A 17187-nucleotide genomic window follows, 5' to 3' on the forward strand; every position below is an offset into this window, starting at 1 on the left:
TGACTTGCTATAATTTTGTAAACTGGGGCCGTTGTTCATCATTTTTTTACTCTCTGTACAATAATAAGATATTGCCAAATTAACAACCAGGGGCCTTTTGAATTTTGCATACAAAGGCCAGATAGCGCTATCCATCGGATTTAGTGGTTTTTCAGTCGCTAAAATAATCGACTTTACGTCAGGCAGTTCTAAAATACGAGCTTTCTGTCTCTTTGATCTACACGAATAGCTAATAAATTAAATGCGGAAATTTCTTATATGGTTCAACTTTATGGTCATTTGCATGATTAATATTCTGAATTTAACACACAAAGCTTCCATATTTATATGTGTTTTTACTTTAGAGGGGGATATTCCCATGTTTTTTCCAAGGATTATTCAACACCTTGGTACTTAATGTTTCCAGGTCACGACTTAATCTCATTCTTGTTGTTCGAGGTTCAATTATGTCATCAACAAAACCTGAAACGAAAAGTCAGTATTGACATTTTTATAAGTATATATTGAAATCTGGCGGAAACAACTGATATATTTCTAGCTATGAAATACTTCCAGACACCACAATGGAAATGAAATACATATTAGCTAGTACATCACCTCTAGTAGCCGCTGGGAAAGGATTGGCGAATTTATCTATATATTCTTCTTCGCATTTTTCTAAAAAAAAGACTCAACCATTTAGTTTAAGTGCTTTTGCTTAGTTCATGTAAGTAGTGCAGTACAGCATGCATGGATTATTCACATACCCAAGTCAGGATCATCGCGAAAGATAATGGATACAGCTCCCTATATGCAAGATATTATAAAAATATTTATGGTTAAGCCATTATATTGGAGATATCGCTATTATACAGTTTTTTAATACCTTAGCTCCCATTACGGCGACTTCTGCGGTAGGCCAGGCGTAGTTGAAATCCCCACGAAGATGTTTTGAGCTCATGACATCATAAGCTCCTCCATACGCCTATAAAATTGACAAAGTAAGATTAAAGAGAAATCTCTTCTGTTGTGCATTATTGTATATTGAGCCATTTAATTCTCTTCAGAATCATCCTCAAACACAACGCGATGAGGTCATCAAAGACGACAGTCGATCATTGCATAAATCTGATTGATCGAAGCGTTGATTTTTTAAATTTTAAGATCTTTACACAGGTTGATATATCACGTCGCTACCAACCTTTCTGGTTATAACTGTAATCTTTGGTACAGTAGCTTCTGCATAAGCATACAACAGTTTAGCGCCATGACGAATAATTCCGCTATGTTCTTGATGAGAACCTTAACAAATAATACGCAATAAATAACACACAATATCACTGACTAAGAGTTAGAGAATGTTGTATCCAGTAACTCCAGTTCGTTTGTTGTATCCAGTTCGTTATGGATACAGATGACACATAAACATGTGATAAATGTCATGTATGTAAAGTCGGCACTTCCGTATGGGCGATGGGAAAGTTACTTATGGTACCAATTATTATCCGTTGTCCGATTGTTCGTCAAAACGCCGCTTACTTACTGGTTGAAAGCAGCAAAAGCCAGCAATTCGCTGAACAAGATGCAACGAAATCCGTCACTTCTCCATGCAGTGATAGAAATAATTCAAATATCAGTACTAAGAATAACTCTGTTTAAATTACCTGGAAGAAATCCAGGTACATCCACTAATGTTATTATAGGAATATTGAAACAATCCAAGAATCTTACAAATCGTGCACCCTTTACTGATGCATTGATATCCAGACAGCCTGAAATTTTAACGTGAAAACCATCCATAAAAATTTAACGACCACAATAACTTCGAAATACAATTACGGTAAAAGGACCAGTGGCTGGAACATGATTAAGTAGTATAGGAAGTCCAACATTTTTATCAGGATGAAGATCATCTTCCTCCAAGCCAAGTGAATACCTGCAGCTTCTAACGGTTGATTCCCCACAATTCCAATAGTTCGACCATTAATTCGTGCAAAACCAGTCACAATATTCTTGGCATAAGTAGGACTGATTTCGTAAAAGTCACCTTCATCCACAATCTAAAGAAAACTATTTTACTAGTGCCATATTGTGGAACTCTACAAGACACAACCAGTACAAAACTTACATTAAATATAACATCTTTAATATCATAAGGTTTCTCAGAATCAAATGGAACCAATGTGTCCAAACTGAGACAAAGCCGATCTCTAAAATTAATATAATTTGACATTACTCTCTGCTCACAAAAGTATCTTTTTCTTACAATACAATAATAATTCTTCTATTTTCTATACACTGGGCAAATACCAAGCAAAGGGCTAGAAAGATACATTTAGTGACACAAATGACAAGGTTGCATGGTTTTTAGTTTTAAACTCAACTATAGAGTATAGTATTCAACTATAGTAATAAAAAAGATTATATAATAATGTATACTTACGGTGGGTCATCTGCTCTTAGAACAGGTGTTTGGTCTTTATTACAAAGTGGCAAGAAATTAAATAATTCTCTGATCCTAAACGGTAAAACAGCGAAATATTTTTCTTCGATCAAGGGACAGAGATCAAGGGATAGAGTATATTATCAAAAACATTAAAGATTAAAATGATTCAGATGTCATTTTGATACGACTATCATTTAGGCCTACATTACGTCGCATTTTAAGCCCCGTTTACACTCTATTGGCACGGCACGGCTAAAATTGGTACCCATACGGCGATGGCTTGTTATCTCATCTATTGTTTGAATCGCATTTGACGCAACTAAAATGCGAAGAATAAACAAGGCAATACTTACATTGATAAAGCCTCGATATCATTTTCGAACGCTCCATGAGCACATCCTATTTTAAAAGAAACACTGAAGTCTCAATTGAACATAGTTTTTGCCAACCTTTTATGGTCATTTTAATATGCAATTATGGTAATAATGGTGCAGTTGTCCTATTCCTAACATCGCAAATTTACACATAAAGTACTAAAACATGATGTATCTTCAAATTATTATATTAAATTTGTTGTTGGTAGTATACAAGTATATTACAGCAAACCTGTACTAAACAGAATCACAAAACAGTCTGTTAACCTGAGGTAGAAGTATGTGTCTTGGAGCCACCAAGTTCTTCTTGCGTGACATCCTCTTGCGTCACTGACTAAAGTTCAAGCATAAAAAATATAAAGACACCACCTTTTTGCTCAGCCATTAAGTGATTATATGAAGTGGTACAATTGTAATGGTGATATACATATGCATAATAGTATGGATACAATATCATACGTGAAGATGGACCTTGTTTCAGGTAAGAGACAGAATTTAATTCCTCTTAATTGTACAGTTGGTAGTAATGACAGAGAAATTGTCAAATGTAATTGATGGATTGATGATGGCTTAATTTACATTAGTCCCCTTTTGTGTAAGACATATTACAATGATGCAGATTATGGCATCAGTCAGGAAGTTTTTATTGCTTTTGTGACTGCATGTTATACCTAGACACGTTCTTCCGATACCTGGGGCCGGTTGTTCAAAAGCGGGTTAAATTTAACCCTGGGTTAGCGTTAAACCTGGGTTAAAATCCTTAACCCAAGGTTAGCTAACCCCAGGTTAAAACTCCGTTGTTCAAAGCAGTGTGAAAGTTGCGGTTAACTAACCCAGGGTTAAGGCAGTTAACCTTAGGTTAAAAAGCGCGCGAATTCTTGCAAAATGGCGGACGTTGAAGGAGGGAGACAAAAGAAAAGAAGAAAGCTCAACTTTACGGTGACCGAAATAGACACTTTGACCAGCAGAGTGCAAGAAAATTTAGGACTAATCCAGTCAAAACTAACCAATGCGGTAACGAATCAGAAAAAAAATAAAATTTGGGAGAATATCACAAAAGAAATAAACGCGATAGGGGTGGCAAACCGCACAACAAGCGAAATTAAAGAGAAGTGGAAGAACCTGACCAGCTCCGCTAAGAAAACGTTTGCCGATGTGAATAGGCAGATGCGAAAAACTGGAGGTGGTCCTCCACCTAAAGAACCCACTGCAGCGCAAGAGAGGATAATCAAAATATTTGAAAATACTCCTCTTTTTACCGGATTAAGCGGCTTTGAAACAGGTACCGGTGGGAAGTGATTGCATTTGTTGCGCTGAACTGTGGTACAAGTTTGGGCAAGTCTCTAAATTAGTTTCCAGAGCGCAACGCTTAATTAAATTGTAATCATATATTCATTTCATATCATCATATTTGCACGAACGCGGCCATGTTTGCAAAGAAATTGCCAAGTTTTCAACTATTAATATTTGTTCAACTCCATTAGTGAAAACGGCTTCCTAAACTAAGATAAGTTTTTTTCTTTCTAGTTGAAATTCTAACTTTGCCAAGACTCTATAATATATAAATGCTTGTGTCAACACTTTGCATTTTGCAGTTTCGCCTTTTTTTAAAGCATATATTTTGTTTATTGTATATGTATTAAGTTTTATTATTTGGGTATTTTATGTCTCTTCATTTTTCAGACGGACAGGATAGACAATCCTTGGAGGGTTGTAGCACGCCCGCACTTAGAGACGGTATCCTTCAAGAATTAACAGAAGTAGGACAACTCGACTCAGATGATTCAGATGAAGATAATTATGATCGTGAAAAACAGCGTCCGATACCACCATCTTTCAATAAGGAAGAAGTCTTTACTCCTAATTGTTTACCTGTGCCCACCACCCTTATCCCCGCCCTCCCTCCACCAAGCAAAACAGAACGAAAAAGGAGAATAACAAACCAAGAGGTTTTAAAGCTGCAAGCTGAAGTTCTACAACACCAGAAAGAAGTTTTAATATTGAAGAAGGAAAACCTAAAACTAAAAAACCAGGCTTTAAGAGAGGCACAAAATAGTATGCTGAAGCTTTGAAGGGTACTGTGTCTATTCATTCTTTTGATAACTTAATTATTTCTATACAGCTTAATTATGGTTGGACTTTCAGAACCTCAAATTCTATGCATGCAAGTGGTAATAGGGGTTGTAAGGTACTAGGCATTTACACATTAAAAGCAGACAGATTGCCTTGTGCAACAAATTTTCATGTTCATGATTGTAAATACACACTCTCAAGTACTTATCATTCTTTATTCCTCCAACGTTAAAGGAAAAACTTATTAATATAAATTTCATTTAGCTGTATATAATTTTGTGTGTAAAGTATTTATATTAATGTTATATATTTATTTATTTATAGCATTCATAAACTGTTCATAAACTAATCACAATTACATATTTGCAATATAATTTATAACCCATACTTTATTGACACTGTATATTAAATTATAATATTTGATATGATAATATTTAATATTAATTAAATGGGTATGTGGAAAAAGTAGAGTGTACACTCAGTCATTTACAAGCTTGAACACATCAATCAACTTACCATAATAGCCTGTGGTTTAATATACACAAATTCATGCCAATTAATAGCTGTTTAAAAAAAAGTGTTTGCTATATGGTCTCTGATAAGATGGCCTGTTTCATGCCCTTGATATTCCTGTACTTCCAGTTCATCATCTTCATCATCATCATCATCCATTGGCTCATTAAATGCAATTGCAATATTATGCAATATTGCGCATGCACCAATAAGCTGGCAAACCTTTTCCGGGTGCATTCTCACTTCTGAGTGCAGAAGATGGAATCGTCTTTTCCATCTACCAAATACTTGTTCAATTATGACCCGGGTCCTCCTATGGGCTCGGTTCCCCTTTGATTTGCTGTGGCTGGCTCATGATATGGTGTCATAAGGTATGGCTTCAATGCATAGCCACTGTCACCAAGCAAAATTCCTTGCTCCAAGTGGTTGTGGTTGTTCTCAAGCTGCTGGCATATTTGAGATGTGTGGAAAATGTGGCTATCATGGGTGCTGCCAGGCCATCGAGCCACAATGTTTGTAAACCGTCCTATCAGAGGAGTATATTAAAAATGTAGTACATTTAAACGTGTGGTGTAATGGCTTTACTGATTCAAAAAGTTATTAATTAAACTGGACTAATCTTTTGGGACGCCCAGTACAAGTAATAGCAGTGTGATTATATATAATTATGATACAGTATCAGTATGTACCTTCATGATCACAAATGCCCTGTACGTTGATAGAGTGATAGCGCTTCCGGTTCACGTAATTATTCTCGTTATGATGTGGCGCCTGAATTCTGATGTGTGTACAGTCAACACAACCAATCACAGACGGAAAGCCAGCTTGTGCAAAAAAGTGGTTCTTTACTTTCTCGATTTCGTTTATTGAAGACGGCCATTTTATGAAATCATTTCGTCTTCTATTCAGTGCCAAAGATACATCTCTGACCGTTCGAGACACCGTTGATTTGTCAACACCGAAACTATCTCCAACAACTTGTAGGAAACTGCCGGAGGCATAAAATCTCAAGGCAATTAGGACTTGTTGTTGTGGCTCAAGTGCATGGCCTCGCTGCGTATTGCGAATTAAATCTTCATGCAGAAGGTTTGTAATGTAATTTATTGTGTTTCTGCCAAACCTATACCTTGCCCTTAGCTCATCGTCGTAAAGGCCGTCAATATTTATGCCACGTGGACGATATCGTCTTTCCCGACGAGGATGATTTATTCGAAACAAATTAAAAGGAAAGCCTGCCATGTTTTATTTGCGAACTTGATACGTTAACCTAGGGTTAAGTAAGTTAACCCATCTAGCGAGGAGGGTTAAAGTTAACCCTTCCTTTAACCTAGGGTTAAAGATAACCTAGTTTTGAACAACGCAAAGTAACCCAGAGTTAAAATTTAACCCAGGGTTAAGCAAATTTAACCCTGGGTTAGCGTTAACCGGCTTTTGAACAACCGGCCCCTGGAGACTAACAATGCAGTTTCACTGATAATTCAAATATCGCACCTTGACAACATCAGGTCCAGTTATAAAAAGATATGAAGTGTCCTAACACAGAAAAATGACAACATCAGTACATATTGCAGAACCGCTCAACCTTGCTGTTAATTGGATTGTACATACCTTTACCATGAAAGTAAAATCTGTTATAGCAGGGGAATAAACAGCACCACCTATTACGCAGGAAAAACATTGCAATTATATACCAATGATCTTATAAAGACTTTCGAGAATTTATTCATCAGAACTCATCCAAACAGTCTGGTATAGACACCTGCACAAGGTCCCATAATCACTGAAATCTGAGGAATTACTCCGGATGCCATCACATTCCGCTAAAATTCGTTGAATAAATAAATGTGAAAACTAACTATTGGTAAGGATCACATCTCTCATTGGAGTAATAAATACATGGCAAGCTCTGCTTACAATTGTCAAGACTGTCCTGTCTGAGCAAATGACTCAATTATTGATCTGGACACCCCATTAAGTTATATCTAACTAGTGTGTCGTTCACTAGGCGAAAAGCAAAAATACCTGAAAAATATCCGCATAGCCTGCAAGAGACTCTACACCTTCCTGAATACGGGCTCCACCTGAATCGTTTAATCCAATAACTGGAGCACCAACTAGCATAGCTTTATCCATAACCTTCATGAGTGGATGTAAAACACACATATTGTTTTGACTGAACATTAAAACTGAAAGCTATCTATCGGTCACTTAGTTAGGTAATAAAAACCTAAACATGAGTTTATGAAAATGGTTTAATATAAGAAACACCTATAGCTGATAGGGAAGACTTTGCTTCTTTTCAAGCCATGATTATATAAGCTATTTGCCTCTTTTTGCCGTTATTTGTACTGTATGTTACCCATGATGGTTGGAAGAGGAAAAGAAAAACTATGTTACTAAAACTGAAAATAAAACTGGTTATATGAAATCCCAGATCCTGGTGACATATGATTTGGCTAAATTCACCTTGCATATCTTTTTAGCATGAGCTCCAGAAAGACTTCCACCGAACACAGTAAAATCCTATGATAATGCATGAAGTTGTAATATATTACAATTTTACTCTACAAATACAACAAACCAGCCCCAGATTGGTAAATGTAAAAACATAATGACAATATAAAAACCAAATAAAATACACCAAAGCAAAAAAACAGCTACCTGACTGAAGACGAAACATATTCTTCCGTTTATTAAACCTTGACCAGTGACAACACTATCACCTGTAAACTGTGATAATTAAACAAAAAAATATATAAAATACTAAGCATACATTTTTAGTTGTTTCATCCAGCACACATTGTTTTATGTTGAGAACTATAAAATAAATATAAAATAAATGCAAATCATAATTTGCATTTATTGCATAATTTGCCATGTGAAGTTGGCAAATGTTGTTATGTAATTAGCATTATGTGCATAAAGTGGTTTGAAAATGTTAAATATTCATACATTAGTTTGCATGACTATGTTACGCCTTTTTGCGTTTAGCTCAGCGAGGGGCATTGCAATTTTACAATAAACGTAATTTCAATTTGTAGGTATGCTTTGGGGTTTTTTAAGTCCAACTTGTATCATCATTAAAACAGTCACAATAATCATTACCATATTCTCTTCATCTTCCATTCCAAAATCCCTACAGTCATGCTGCATGAACTTATCATATTCAATAAATGACCCCTCATCAAGCAAAAGATGAACTCTCTCTCTTGCAGTCAACTTTCCCTAAAGTTTATAATTATAGAGTAGAGTAGTGTGAGAATTGAATTCACCTCCTGATAAGACAAACTAAAACATGAACTGGACCTTAGAGCTAGGCTACACAGTTACTTGTACACCATATGTGCATATATATGTAGTTTTGATATGTTGTAGAGTTTCAAATTTTGTATGGCTTATATTGGTAAATGGTAATCATATTTGCTTTATTATATGGTTCACTATTTAAATAAATTAAAAAGGGCAATAATATTGCACATAGCCTCTCTAAGGCCCTAGTTGTGACAATTACATTACCTCTCAGATTCCACAACACTACCACTAATAACTACTAATGAACTACCTTCCCTATGGGCATTCAATTTTTTATGCGAAAAGTATTTAAAATGAATTCTTCAACTTATTTATGCTTACCCTCTGGTGCTGACGTTTAATTCGTTTCAGCCCCCCACCTACTAAGGCTTCGTTTCTCTTTTTCTCGATTCTTTCAGTAACATTTGATGAAGAAGCACTAAATATTAGAGTATTATTAACGCATTGGAAACGATTTCTGTACCCTAGTACAACTTGCGAAAAACTTGTTTTTGATAATCTAGGGATGTGACTCCATACACGTCTGTAAATGCTCGCCATATTTATACTATTTATTTGCAATTTGCAACTTTTCTACTTTTCATTGATGTATCATAGTCAACTGACTGAATCAAGAAATCCTATTGGCTTGTTCTGCCAAACGCTGCGGATGTTGCTTTGAGGTATTAAAACCACATCTATCAGAAGGTCATGTTTCAAACTTTCAATTGTTGAGCCTGTTGTTCACATGTTTGTTTGAAACATAGGCAATTGATTGTTATGTAATTGTTGATTATACCGTATAATGCCATGGTTTGTTGTTTGGTGTGTAGTTTATGGTTAAAACGTGGTGGTTATCATTATGGGCTATGGCATGGTTTAGTTTAGTAAGGTTTAGTTACTTTAAAAGAAAGTAAAGAAAAGTGAAGTGAGTGAACTAAATTGCTGCCTCTGGTAAAATTAGAATTTAAATATTAAGGAACCGTGAAGTTTGAAAAGAATAGAAATGTTCATTTCTAATAAAATTTGTCTCGAACGTAAATAATTCATTAGTGGTGAAGCGGTCATGCATAAATTATCATAAATATACGTTTGTCTACATTAGAAGACACTGGCTGACTGGCACAATCGACGATCAGGGGAAAAAGCGAATTTTTGAATTAGCTTTCAACCTCTTTTTTCAATCGATATCGAGTTCTACATGGAAAATCTGAGTGCAACGTCACTGTACGTTCAAGCATGCAAGTTCCTACTATGTGGCGAAGATAGGTCGTCCTGGGATCAACTCGTGGCTATCTTGCCTCAACTCCGAAACGCTTTGACTTGTCGTGTTTGTCGAGGGTTGATTGTGGATCCACTTAGCTCTGGTTATTGTCAACATTATGTTTGTAGGAATTGTTTACAGAGAAAACGGGCATTAAATCCTGGTTGTAAATGGTGTTTAGACTTTAGTAAACTTAATCGAAGTGACGAACAAATTCGAGTTGTTCTCGCTTGTTATAAACTGCTTTGCAAAGAGATTAGATTATCGAATTACTATGTAACCAGCACCAAGAACTTAGTCATAGAAAATCTCTTAGAAGAAGCTGAACTAAACGCGGATGTGTTACCAAATTCAAGTCGCGTGGTTTCAAACAACTACAATGTAAAATCAAAAACTTCGGATGAAAATATGGCGGTCGATGTTGTATCACGTGAACAGTTGGAAGAAACGTGTGCGCGGGAAAAAGTAGACGTAAAACTCGCAGAAAATGATGACGAGAAGGTAAACCTGGACACAGAAGAAATCCCTGAAATAGCAATAAATGGCATTGCTGAAGATGAAAGTTCTGTTAAACAACATGAAACTAGTGTGACATCTGCACAAGAAATAAATACTCCATTAGTGACTGACACATGTGAAATTGGAACTGATATAAATAGTAATATTGATTGCAGCATTATGGCCAATACCAATGGAATTTCTGAAGGAAACCCACAGCTACCGAATGGAGTCAAAATAGAAGCTAACGACTTTGATACCTGCAATTGTTCTAATAGTACTAGTACTGTATTAGATACTGGTGATCAACTGCAAGATGTTGCAATAAAAATTGAAACTGACAATATAAAAACTGAAAATATGGATTGTGGTGAATTAAATAATGGCAACAATGAGGAAATAGACTCAAATACAAATAACAACCCAAGAGAGATAAATAACACCGAGACTAAAACTAATATGATGCGTAAGATGAAGATAAAGAACAAGAGAGTTGGTTTAAGACCAAGAAATGGGCAGTCAGTTCAGAAATTTGAAGCAGGAAGATATATGAGAAAAAGAAAATTAGCAGCTCAAACCCATCAAAACAATAGGCCACGTAAAAAATGTAAAATAGGTTTGACAACATAAAATCAAAAGTACTTCAGCTTTCATTCCATTTTACTATATTTATTAAAGTGCTTGACACAACAATCACTGCAGCTATTACTCACACACAGTGGCGTAGCCAGCCTGACGATTTAGTCATGCTTTGCAAATTTTATGTTATTATCATTATTCATTTCTTTAGAAGCTCATTGTTTTCACAGTCAATGAACACCAAGATATTAGCATAGCATGACGAAATTGTCAGGCTGGCTACGCCATTGCTCACACAGTACTAATATTAATCAAATAATCAACCAGAATTCTACTGGAAACTAAGCTGCTAATGAAACAAGTGTATTATCATATATGTAAAATACTGACTTTCACTAACAAGTAGAATGTTTCTAAACCTCAAATAAGAGCTGCAGGTTTGAAAAACTGGCAATTAAAATTTAATATACTAATGTAATTTTTAGTTAGAAAAGCTCAATAGAAATGTGTTTCCAAAAAGTCTTATGAAACTAGAAAATGGCAATTAGCCTTTTATGTATAGCATTAAGGAAAATTCATTAAGAAAGTATCCCCAAATTTGCTGATATTTGTCATTGTGTGAATGGTTTATTTTTTTAAAACCAAAACTACATGATAGGTCTAACACTCTCATTCCCACTATTGTTAACTGGGTATGTATCCTGTTTTTTTTCATTTCTCTCAATTATGCTAAAAATTACTCAAAACAAACAGCTTTTTTGTAGAAGTAATCTAAAGCGAAGCATTTTTTTATTGTTATGGAATACAGAATTTTGCAAATACATTGCAACTTCTTACTCAATAAGACTCAAAGGAGCATTCAGGCTGTGTGTTTAACATCTTTATAAGTTATAATTTTTAATGCAATACTACAGACAAAGACAAACACCATGTCATTACACACAGGAGCATTCACCTTGACATATTAATGTACACTAAATACCAACAATTGTGCTTAATACCCATTACTTTATTAAACTTGATTTTTCTCTTTGATCGACTCTTCTTTAATATGGCGATTAATGTGCTCTTTTAAAGGTCTCAAATAAGCAAAACACTTGTCGCAACTGCTACACTTGTATGGCTTTTCACCAGTATGCGTTCTTTTATGACAGACCAAACCAGCAGACTGTGAAAATGCTTTGCCACAAACATCACATTTGAAAGGTTTCTCTCCAGTATGTGTTCTCCTATGATTTGTCAGGATACCACTTTGGGTGAAGCACATGCCACAGATATCACATTTATAAGGTTTGTCCCCAGTATGCAGCCTTGTATGACGGACCAGGTTGGACGAATGTAAAAATGCTGTGCCACAAGTGACACAAACATGTGGCTTCACTCCAGTGTGGGTTTTTTTGTGCTGGTGTAGACCAGAAGAAGTGGCAAATACCACACCACATTTTTTGCATTTGTAGGGTTTTTCGCCAGAATGCAATGCTTTATGAAGTTTCAAAGTGGACAACTGAGTATATGATTTCTCACAGAGATCACACTTGTAGGGCTTATGTCCTGTATGGGATCTCATATGCTCAGCTAGGGTATCTGTGCGAGAAAATCGCTTTTCACATATGCTACATTTGTGTTTCTTCTCACCAGTGTGAACATCCATATGGCGTTTTAAATGACTGGCAAACATGAACGGCTTGTAACATTCTTCACATCTCAAAGAGTTGTTCTTTGCATGAACTCGTTTGTGGTAGTTTAATCTTCGTTCACTACAAAATGTCTTACCACAAACTGAACATTTTGCACGAGATTTTTTGCCGTTGTTTATAATGGATACGACATCTGAACATTCTCCACTCATTTGGCTTCTAAAATCATATAGCACGTAGGATATTGCTCTTTTTGTATCACACCTGCGATCACAAGTTTTCCTTTTATCAATATCAACAATTAAACAGTCCGAAAGTAATAAATACAGTGAAATTAAACAGCCCTACCGTATTGACAATCACATTTTGCGTTTTACATGTATACATATAGGTATATATCGAAAGCACAAAAGATCGCGTTCAGGTAATATATAGATCTCTCGCGTGGGCAGCACTGGTGGTGGCAGTCATTATGCGTGGGTGGTGGGTGGCCAGGGCCCAGTGATGGGTGTCAGCTGCTTTTGTTAGTCACAACGATTCCAGAGAACGAAGCTCCAAACCTTTAACAAATATTGGTTAACCCAAATATGACAATCTATGTGTGCTCAAGCTTAGGAGGCGCTGAAATCACAAATTATTAGCTGGTAACTTTTTTACTGCAACCCGGGTTCTCCCGTGGTCCGTAGTCCCCCACGGGATTTTTGTTCTGTATGATTGAGACACGCTTTACGAGCTGTATATCGTCAGTCGGTTTTGCTTTATTACGTCGGACACCCAAAATAATTTATATGGGGCTTGAATATCTCTCGGTCTCCAAATAAACACAGTTCAATTGAAACCATTAATATTAGCTTGCCCCTTCTTCCCCTTGAAATATTGTTGCTCCATTGCTGCCTTTAATGCTGTTTTTTTATCCGAACTTGACTTGCGATTCAGTATCTCACAAGAAACGTTTTTTGGATCTTGAGGAGATCACGACGTTGTTTGTAAAATCTGTGGAGATTTTGACTTTCGTATAACGCTTGTAGCAGTATGTGTACCCTCTATATCTTCCTATTCAATTTTTGCAGAATTTTTTCGCAGCCTGGCAGTATCAAATTGAGTAAAATTGGACAAGATCAACAGGCAGTTTTAATACGAGTCATTTCTTACCCTACAAGTTTTGTAAATGTGACAACCTTGCTGAAGGGAAGTTTCCCATGACATTTATATAAACCAAAGAGCCGGTCTCTTAGGTTTTGATCTGCCATATCAAGGAAAGCATATTGTGAAATTTAATCCAAGCGCATCCGGGTCTTTTAAGATCATTCCAACTTCCAAGAATCATGAATATGTATATTGTCGAGACTGGCAACGTTGTCAAAAAATTATGGCGTCAGGCGAAAACAGACCTTACAGAAAAGGTTTCTTGGATAATGAAGATATTGAAAATAAAAACCGGGAGCGGGGATATATCAAAGAAGAAAGGTACAATGCAGCAAGGGAATTTTCTCAAATGCAACTTTCAGACGATGAAACAGGCTCGGAAACAAGGCAGCATTTAGCCGAAGTTGAAGCTGAAATAGCGAGAGAAGAAGACTCAGCTACAATAGTGAGAAGCCCTAGAACTAGGAAAGATGGTCCTAGTTCAAAGGAACGGCTAAAGTTATCCGAGAAGAAGTTGGAATTCGTGCGAGCTCGGAAAGTAAGAATTCACCAACTCTTTGAAACAATGAAGAGTTCACAAACGGTCGATGTTTGCTTTCTCATTGATTGCACCGGTAGCATGGATCCTTACATTGATCAAGTAAAATTGAAAATTGATGCTTTAGTTGCCCATTGTAAAACCATATTTGATGACCTGAATCTTAGAGTGGCTTTCGTTGGATATCGAGATCATTACGACGGTGACAGGGTTTGCGACGACGAAGAACGGATCATTTCTCTACAGTTCACGGACAACATTGCTAACTTCAGGTCGTTCGTATCAATAATAAAAGTTTATGGGGGTGGTGATGCTGCAGAAGACGTATTTGGTGGCTTAGAAGAAGCTGGAAATTTAGAATGGTCGTCTCCGACACGTATTCTCTTTCACGTTACAGACGCGCCCTGTCATGGACGTCAGTATCATGAGGATGTCTTAGATGATTTTCCAAATGGCGACCCCAGAGGTTTGAATGCAGGTGATTTGTTAAACGTTCTTGAAGATAAGAATATAGCATACTGGTTTGCAAAAATCACCGATAAAACTGACAAAATGATAGCTGAGTTCAGAAAACTTTTAAGGACTCCGACAATGCTTCAGCAGGTAAGAGGTCTACTCAAAAGGCTAAAAAAAAGGCTGCTCAAACATGTTATTGATATTTTGGCACACCTATATACACAATGCAATTGCTAGATTTTGTTAGTAACCTGCACGTCTCTTTCCAATTCTGATCAGTGATCAACGTTTGCCTGCGTAGTTTATTTTGTTGCGTGTAAGATGTCCCCGTACCTCGTCACGGCCATCTGAAATTAGTATATTTTGTCCAATGAACCTATATTATTTCTTACGCCTGTAGGATATACGTGAGCAATCGATCAGGCCTCATCCAACCCTGTTCTCAGTCCCATATCAAACATGCCTCATAAAACTAGCGGTAAAATCCACTCGCATGCATATGTACACTGTGAGAATGAGATATCAGCTGCACTAATATGGACGGATAGCTTTATAGTTCAACTGATAACTATCGTATGCTGCAGGCTTTAGTAGATGACATAACTATTAACCATTATAGCAGGCACTTTACTAGTACAGTAACAATGTAACATTCTAGTTTTTTCAAATTTTCGAACAGGTAAAGTTGGAATCTGCTGAACAATTAATGTTTGCAGTCGCTGACTCCATTTCTTCTTCTATTCGTGATGCGGAAACAACTACATTAGCCGCTGCTGGCGTTGGTGGTGTTGATGCGTTTTCTCACGAGAGCAACCCAGCCGTTCAACGCCCTGCCTTGGTACGTTCACGATCCTTGAAAGAGTTTACAATTTGTGAAGAAACCCCTGTTTGGAGTAGCATCCGAAGCGAGAATGCAATCGTGTTTCGAAACAAATTGGCAGACGGTACGGTCGTTGATAATTTGAGACAACCTCTTGAAGAAGAGAAGAAAAACCGAAAGATTCAGATCGCTACTCAGCCATTTGCAGAAGGGGCACAAAGGATAGTCTATTATGGAATAGACTGCACCTTTGACACTCCAAAGAAAGTCGTGTTTAAAGAGTTCAAATATTTAGGCGCTGGTCTGAATAAATTAGAATCTTACAAGCGTCAAATGGAAATCCAGTCGATTTCTTTCTTCCTCTCACGCGAATTTAACAAGCAGAAACCCGTTGATGCAAAGAATATTTTGTTCACCAAAGTCGTTGTTGTGAGCCTCCGTGGCCGCCCGAAACCTTTCTACTGTTCCCAGGAACCACTTATTGAAGGTTCTTACGTGAAGTACAACTCTAATCATGGATTCGTCAACAAAAATGAGTACGCAGCCACTTTGAACGCCTTTAGTCATTGGACATACCACGTAACTGATGGATATCTCATGGTAGTTGACCTCCAAGGGGTGAAGCATAGCACCGGTGATGGATTCAAATTTACCCTCACTGACCCAGCCTTGCACTGTAAAGATCTGACTAGGTTTTCCAGCACAAATCTTGGCACAGCTGGGATGCATCGTTTTTTCCGTACCCATCATTGTAATAGCATTTGTAAAGCCATGAGCCTACCTCTTCATCGCCATCAACCGAAGTCATCAACCATGAGTGAACAAGGTTGGTTTGGTGGTTTAAGAAGATAATGGCATCTGCTGGTCCATTCTTAACTTTTTTAATCGATAATGTAATGTGTTTAGGTTGTTTAAAATATAGTACATAATTGATTAGTTAAATTAACTTAACATTGATTAATTTATGAACATCTTCGATATGATTGGATTGTGGCAGATGAAGGAGGAGTAGCTAGCGTTCTTGACTGGATAGACCTGATATTTTTCAACGGCGTTAAAATGTAAATTTGGAGAACGGAAAAACCGCATAAACTCTTTTTATTCATAGTAAAATTGTTCCTTTTTTTGTAATTTCTAAAAATAAATTAACATATGCATTGAATATAGTTACCACATTACTATCTGTCCATGATTCCTCAATAATACAACAGTCGTGACGTTTTCGTATCATTTGTGACCACTACTTTGAATGCTTTGCGAAACTTGCGTTCTTTTTTAGTTTAAGAAATCTTGCAAAACATTTGAAGAGGTGGTCATGCTTTTCACGTACTATAAGAACATATTTTCAAGGCCATAAAGTTTATTCCATGCCGAATGCTTTGGGTGAAGCATTTCCGATGCAATTCTCCAATTCTGTATCCGTACGTCAGTGCTTATACGCGGTAAAAATAACAGCTATGCATTACCTTGGCTTCTTTGTTGTTTCAATAATTTTTTTTCAATCGCAAACAATTTGCAGTTTTGGCCGTTGCCCCTATAAAATATATTAGGTGTAAGTATATTTCATTATAAA

The 17187-nt window shown here is 36.6% G+C and overlaps 5 protein-coding genes across 5 annotated transcripts; 2 read left to right on the plus strand and 3 right to left on the minus strand.

Moving 5' to 3' along the window:
• Window positions 1-21: 21 nt before the first annotated feature.
• On the minus strand, window positions 22-9247 carry LOC114524480 (propionyl-CoA carboxylase beta chain, mitochondrial-like). The gene is made up of 19 exons (XM_028545570.1): window positions 9019-9247; window positions 8491-8610; window positions 8047-8115; window positions 7852-7908; window positions 7408-7521; window positions 7145-7205; window positions 6994-7043; window positions 6877-6918; window positions 3067-3133; window positions 2779-2824; window positions 2423-2497; window positions 2108-2189; window positions 1916-2039; window positions 1644-1751; window positions 1181-1281; window positions 866-964; window positions 747-786; window positions 598-657; window positions 22-462 (listed from the first exon to the last, which is right to left on the minus strand). Exons 1-19 carry the CDS (start codon window positions 9235-9237, stop codon window positions 341-343), a joined length of 1656 nt encoding a protein of 551 aa, XP_028401371.1. The 5' UTR covers window positions 9238-9247; the 3' UTR covers window positions 22-340.
• LOC114524482 (putative nuclease HARBI1) lies at window positions 5824-6822 on the minus strand. Its single transcript, XM_028545572.1, has one exon. The coding sequence runs from the start codon at window positions 6622-6624 to the stop codon at window positions 6064-6066; it is 561 nt and encodes a 186-aa protein (XP_028401373.1). The 5' UTR covers window positions 6625-6822; the 3' UTR covers window positions 5824-6063.
• Window positions 9248-9771: 524 nt separating the features above from the next.
• On the plus strand, window positions 9772-11222 carry LOC114524420 (putative uncharacterized protein DDB_G0282133). The gene has a single exon (XM_028545489.1). The coding sequence runs from the start codon at window positions 9878-9880 to the stop codon at window positions 11066-11068; it is 1191 nt and encodes a 396-aa protein (XP_028401290.1). The 5' UTR covers window positions 9772-9877; the 3' UTR covers window positions 11069-11222.
• Window positions 11223-11261: 39 nt separating this feature from the next.
• On the minus strand, window positions 11262-13700 carry LOC114524424 (zinc finger protein 525-like). Its single transcript, XM_028545494.1, has 2 exons — window positions 13003-13700; window positions 11262-12873 (listed from the first exon to the last, which is right to left on the minus strand). Exon 2 carries the CDS (start codon window positions 12864-12866, stop codon window positions 12030-12032), a length of 837 nt encoding a protein of 278 aa, XP_028401295.1. The 5' UTR covers window positions 12867-12873; window positions 13003-13700; the 3' UTR covers window positions 11262-12029.
• A 308-nt stretch (window positions 13701-14008) lies between these two features.
• LOC114524421 (alpha-protein kinase vwkA-like) lies at window positions 14009-16764 on the plus strand. The gene is made up of 2 exons (XM_028545490.1): window positions 14009-14941; window positions 15474-16764. The coding sequence occupies exons 1-2, from the start codon at window positions 14024-14026 to the stop codon at window positions 16464-16466; spliced, it is 1911 nt and encodes a 636-aa protein (XP_028401291.1). The 5' UTR covers window positions 14009-14023; the 3' UTR covers window positions 16467-16764.
• Window positions 16765-17187: the final 423 nt, after the last annotated feature.

The sequence above is a fragment of the Dendronephthya gigantea genome, unplaced genomic scaffold (genome assembly GCF_004324835.1).
Source record: "Dendronephthya gigantea isolate DGI-Jeju-01 unplaced genomic scaffold, DenGig_1.0 000031F, whole genome shotgun sequence".
NCBI classification, from domain to species: Eukaryota; Metazoa; Cnidaria; class Anthozoa; order Malacalcyonacea; family Nephtheidae; genus Dendronephthya; species Dendronephthya gigantea.

Coding starts and splice junctions, on each gene's coding strand:
- LOC114524482 (XM_028545572.1), bottom strand. CDS start 6,624: ATGGCAGGCTTTCCTTTTAATTTGTTTCGAATAAATCATCCTCGTCGG.
- LOC114524480 (XM_028545570.1), bottom strand. CDS start 9,237: ATGGCGAGCATTTACAGACGTGTATGGAGTCACATCCCTAGATTATCA. Junction 3,134..6,876: donor CTGGACCTGATGTTGTCAAG/GTGCGATATTTG, acceptor CTTGAACTTTAG/TCAGTGACGCAAGAGGATGT. Junction 2,040..2,107: donor TTAAAGATGTTATATTTAAT/GTAAGTTTTGTA, acceptor AGTTTTCTTTAG/ATTGTGGATGAAGGTGACTT.
- LOC114524420 (XM_028545489.1), top strand. CDS start 9,878: ATGGAAAATCTGAGTGCAACGTCACTGTACGTTCAAGCATGCAAGTTC.
- LOC114524424 (XM_028545494.1), bottom strand. CDS start 12,866: ATGAGTGGAGAATGTTCAGATGTCGTATCCATTATAAACAACGGCAAA.
- LOC114524421 (XM_028545490.1), top strand. CDS start 14,024: ATGGCGTCAGGCGAAAACAGACCTTACAGAAAAGGTTTCTTGGATAAT. Junction 14,942..15,473: donor CTCCGACAATGCTTCAGCAG/GTAAGAGGTCTA, acceptor ATTTTCGAACAG/GTAAAGTTGGAATCTGCTGA.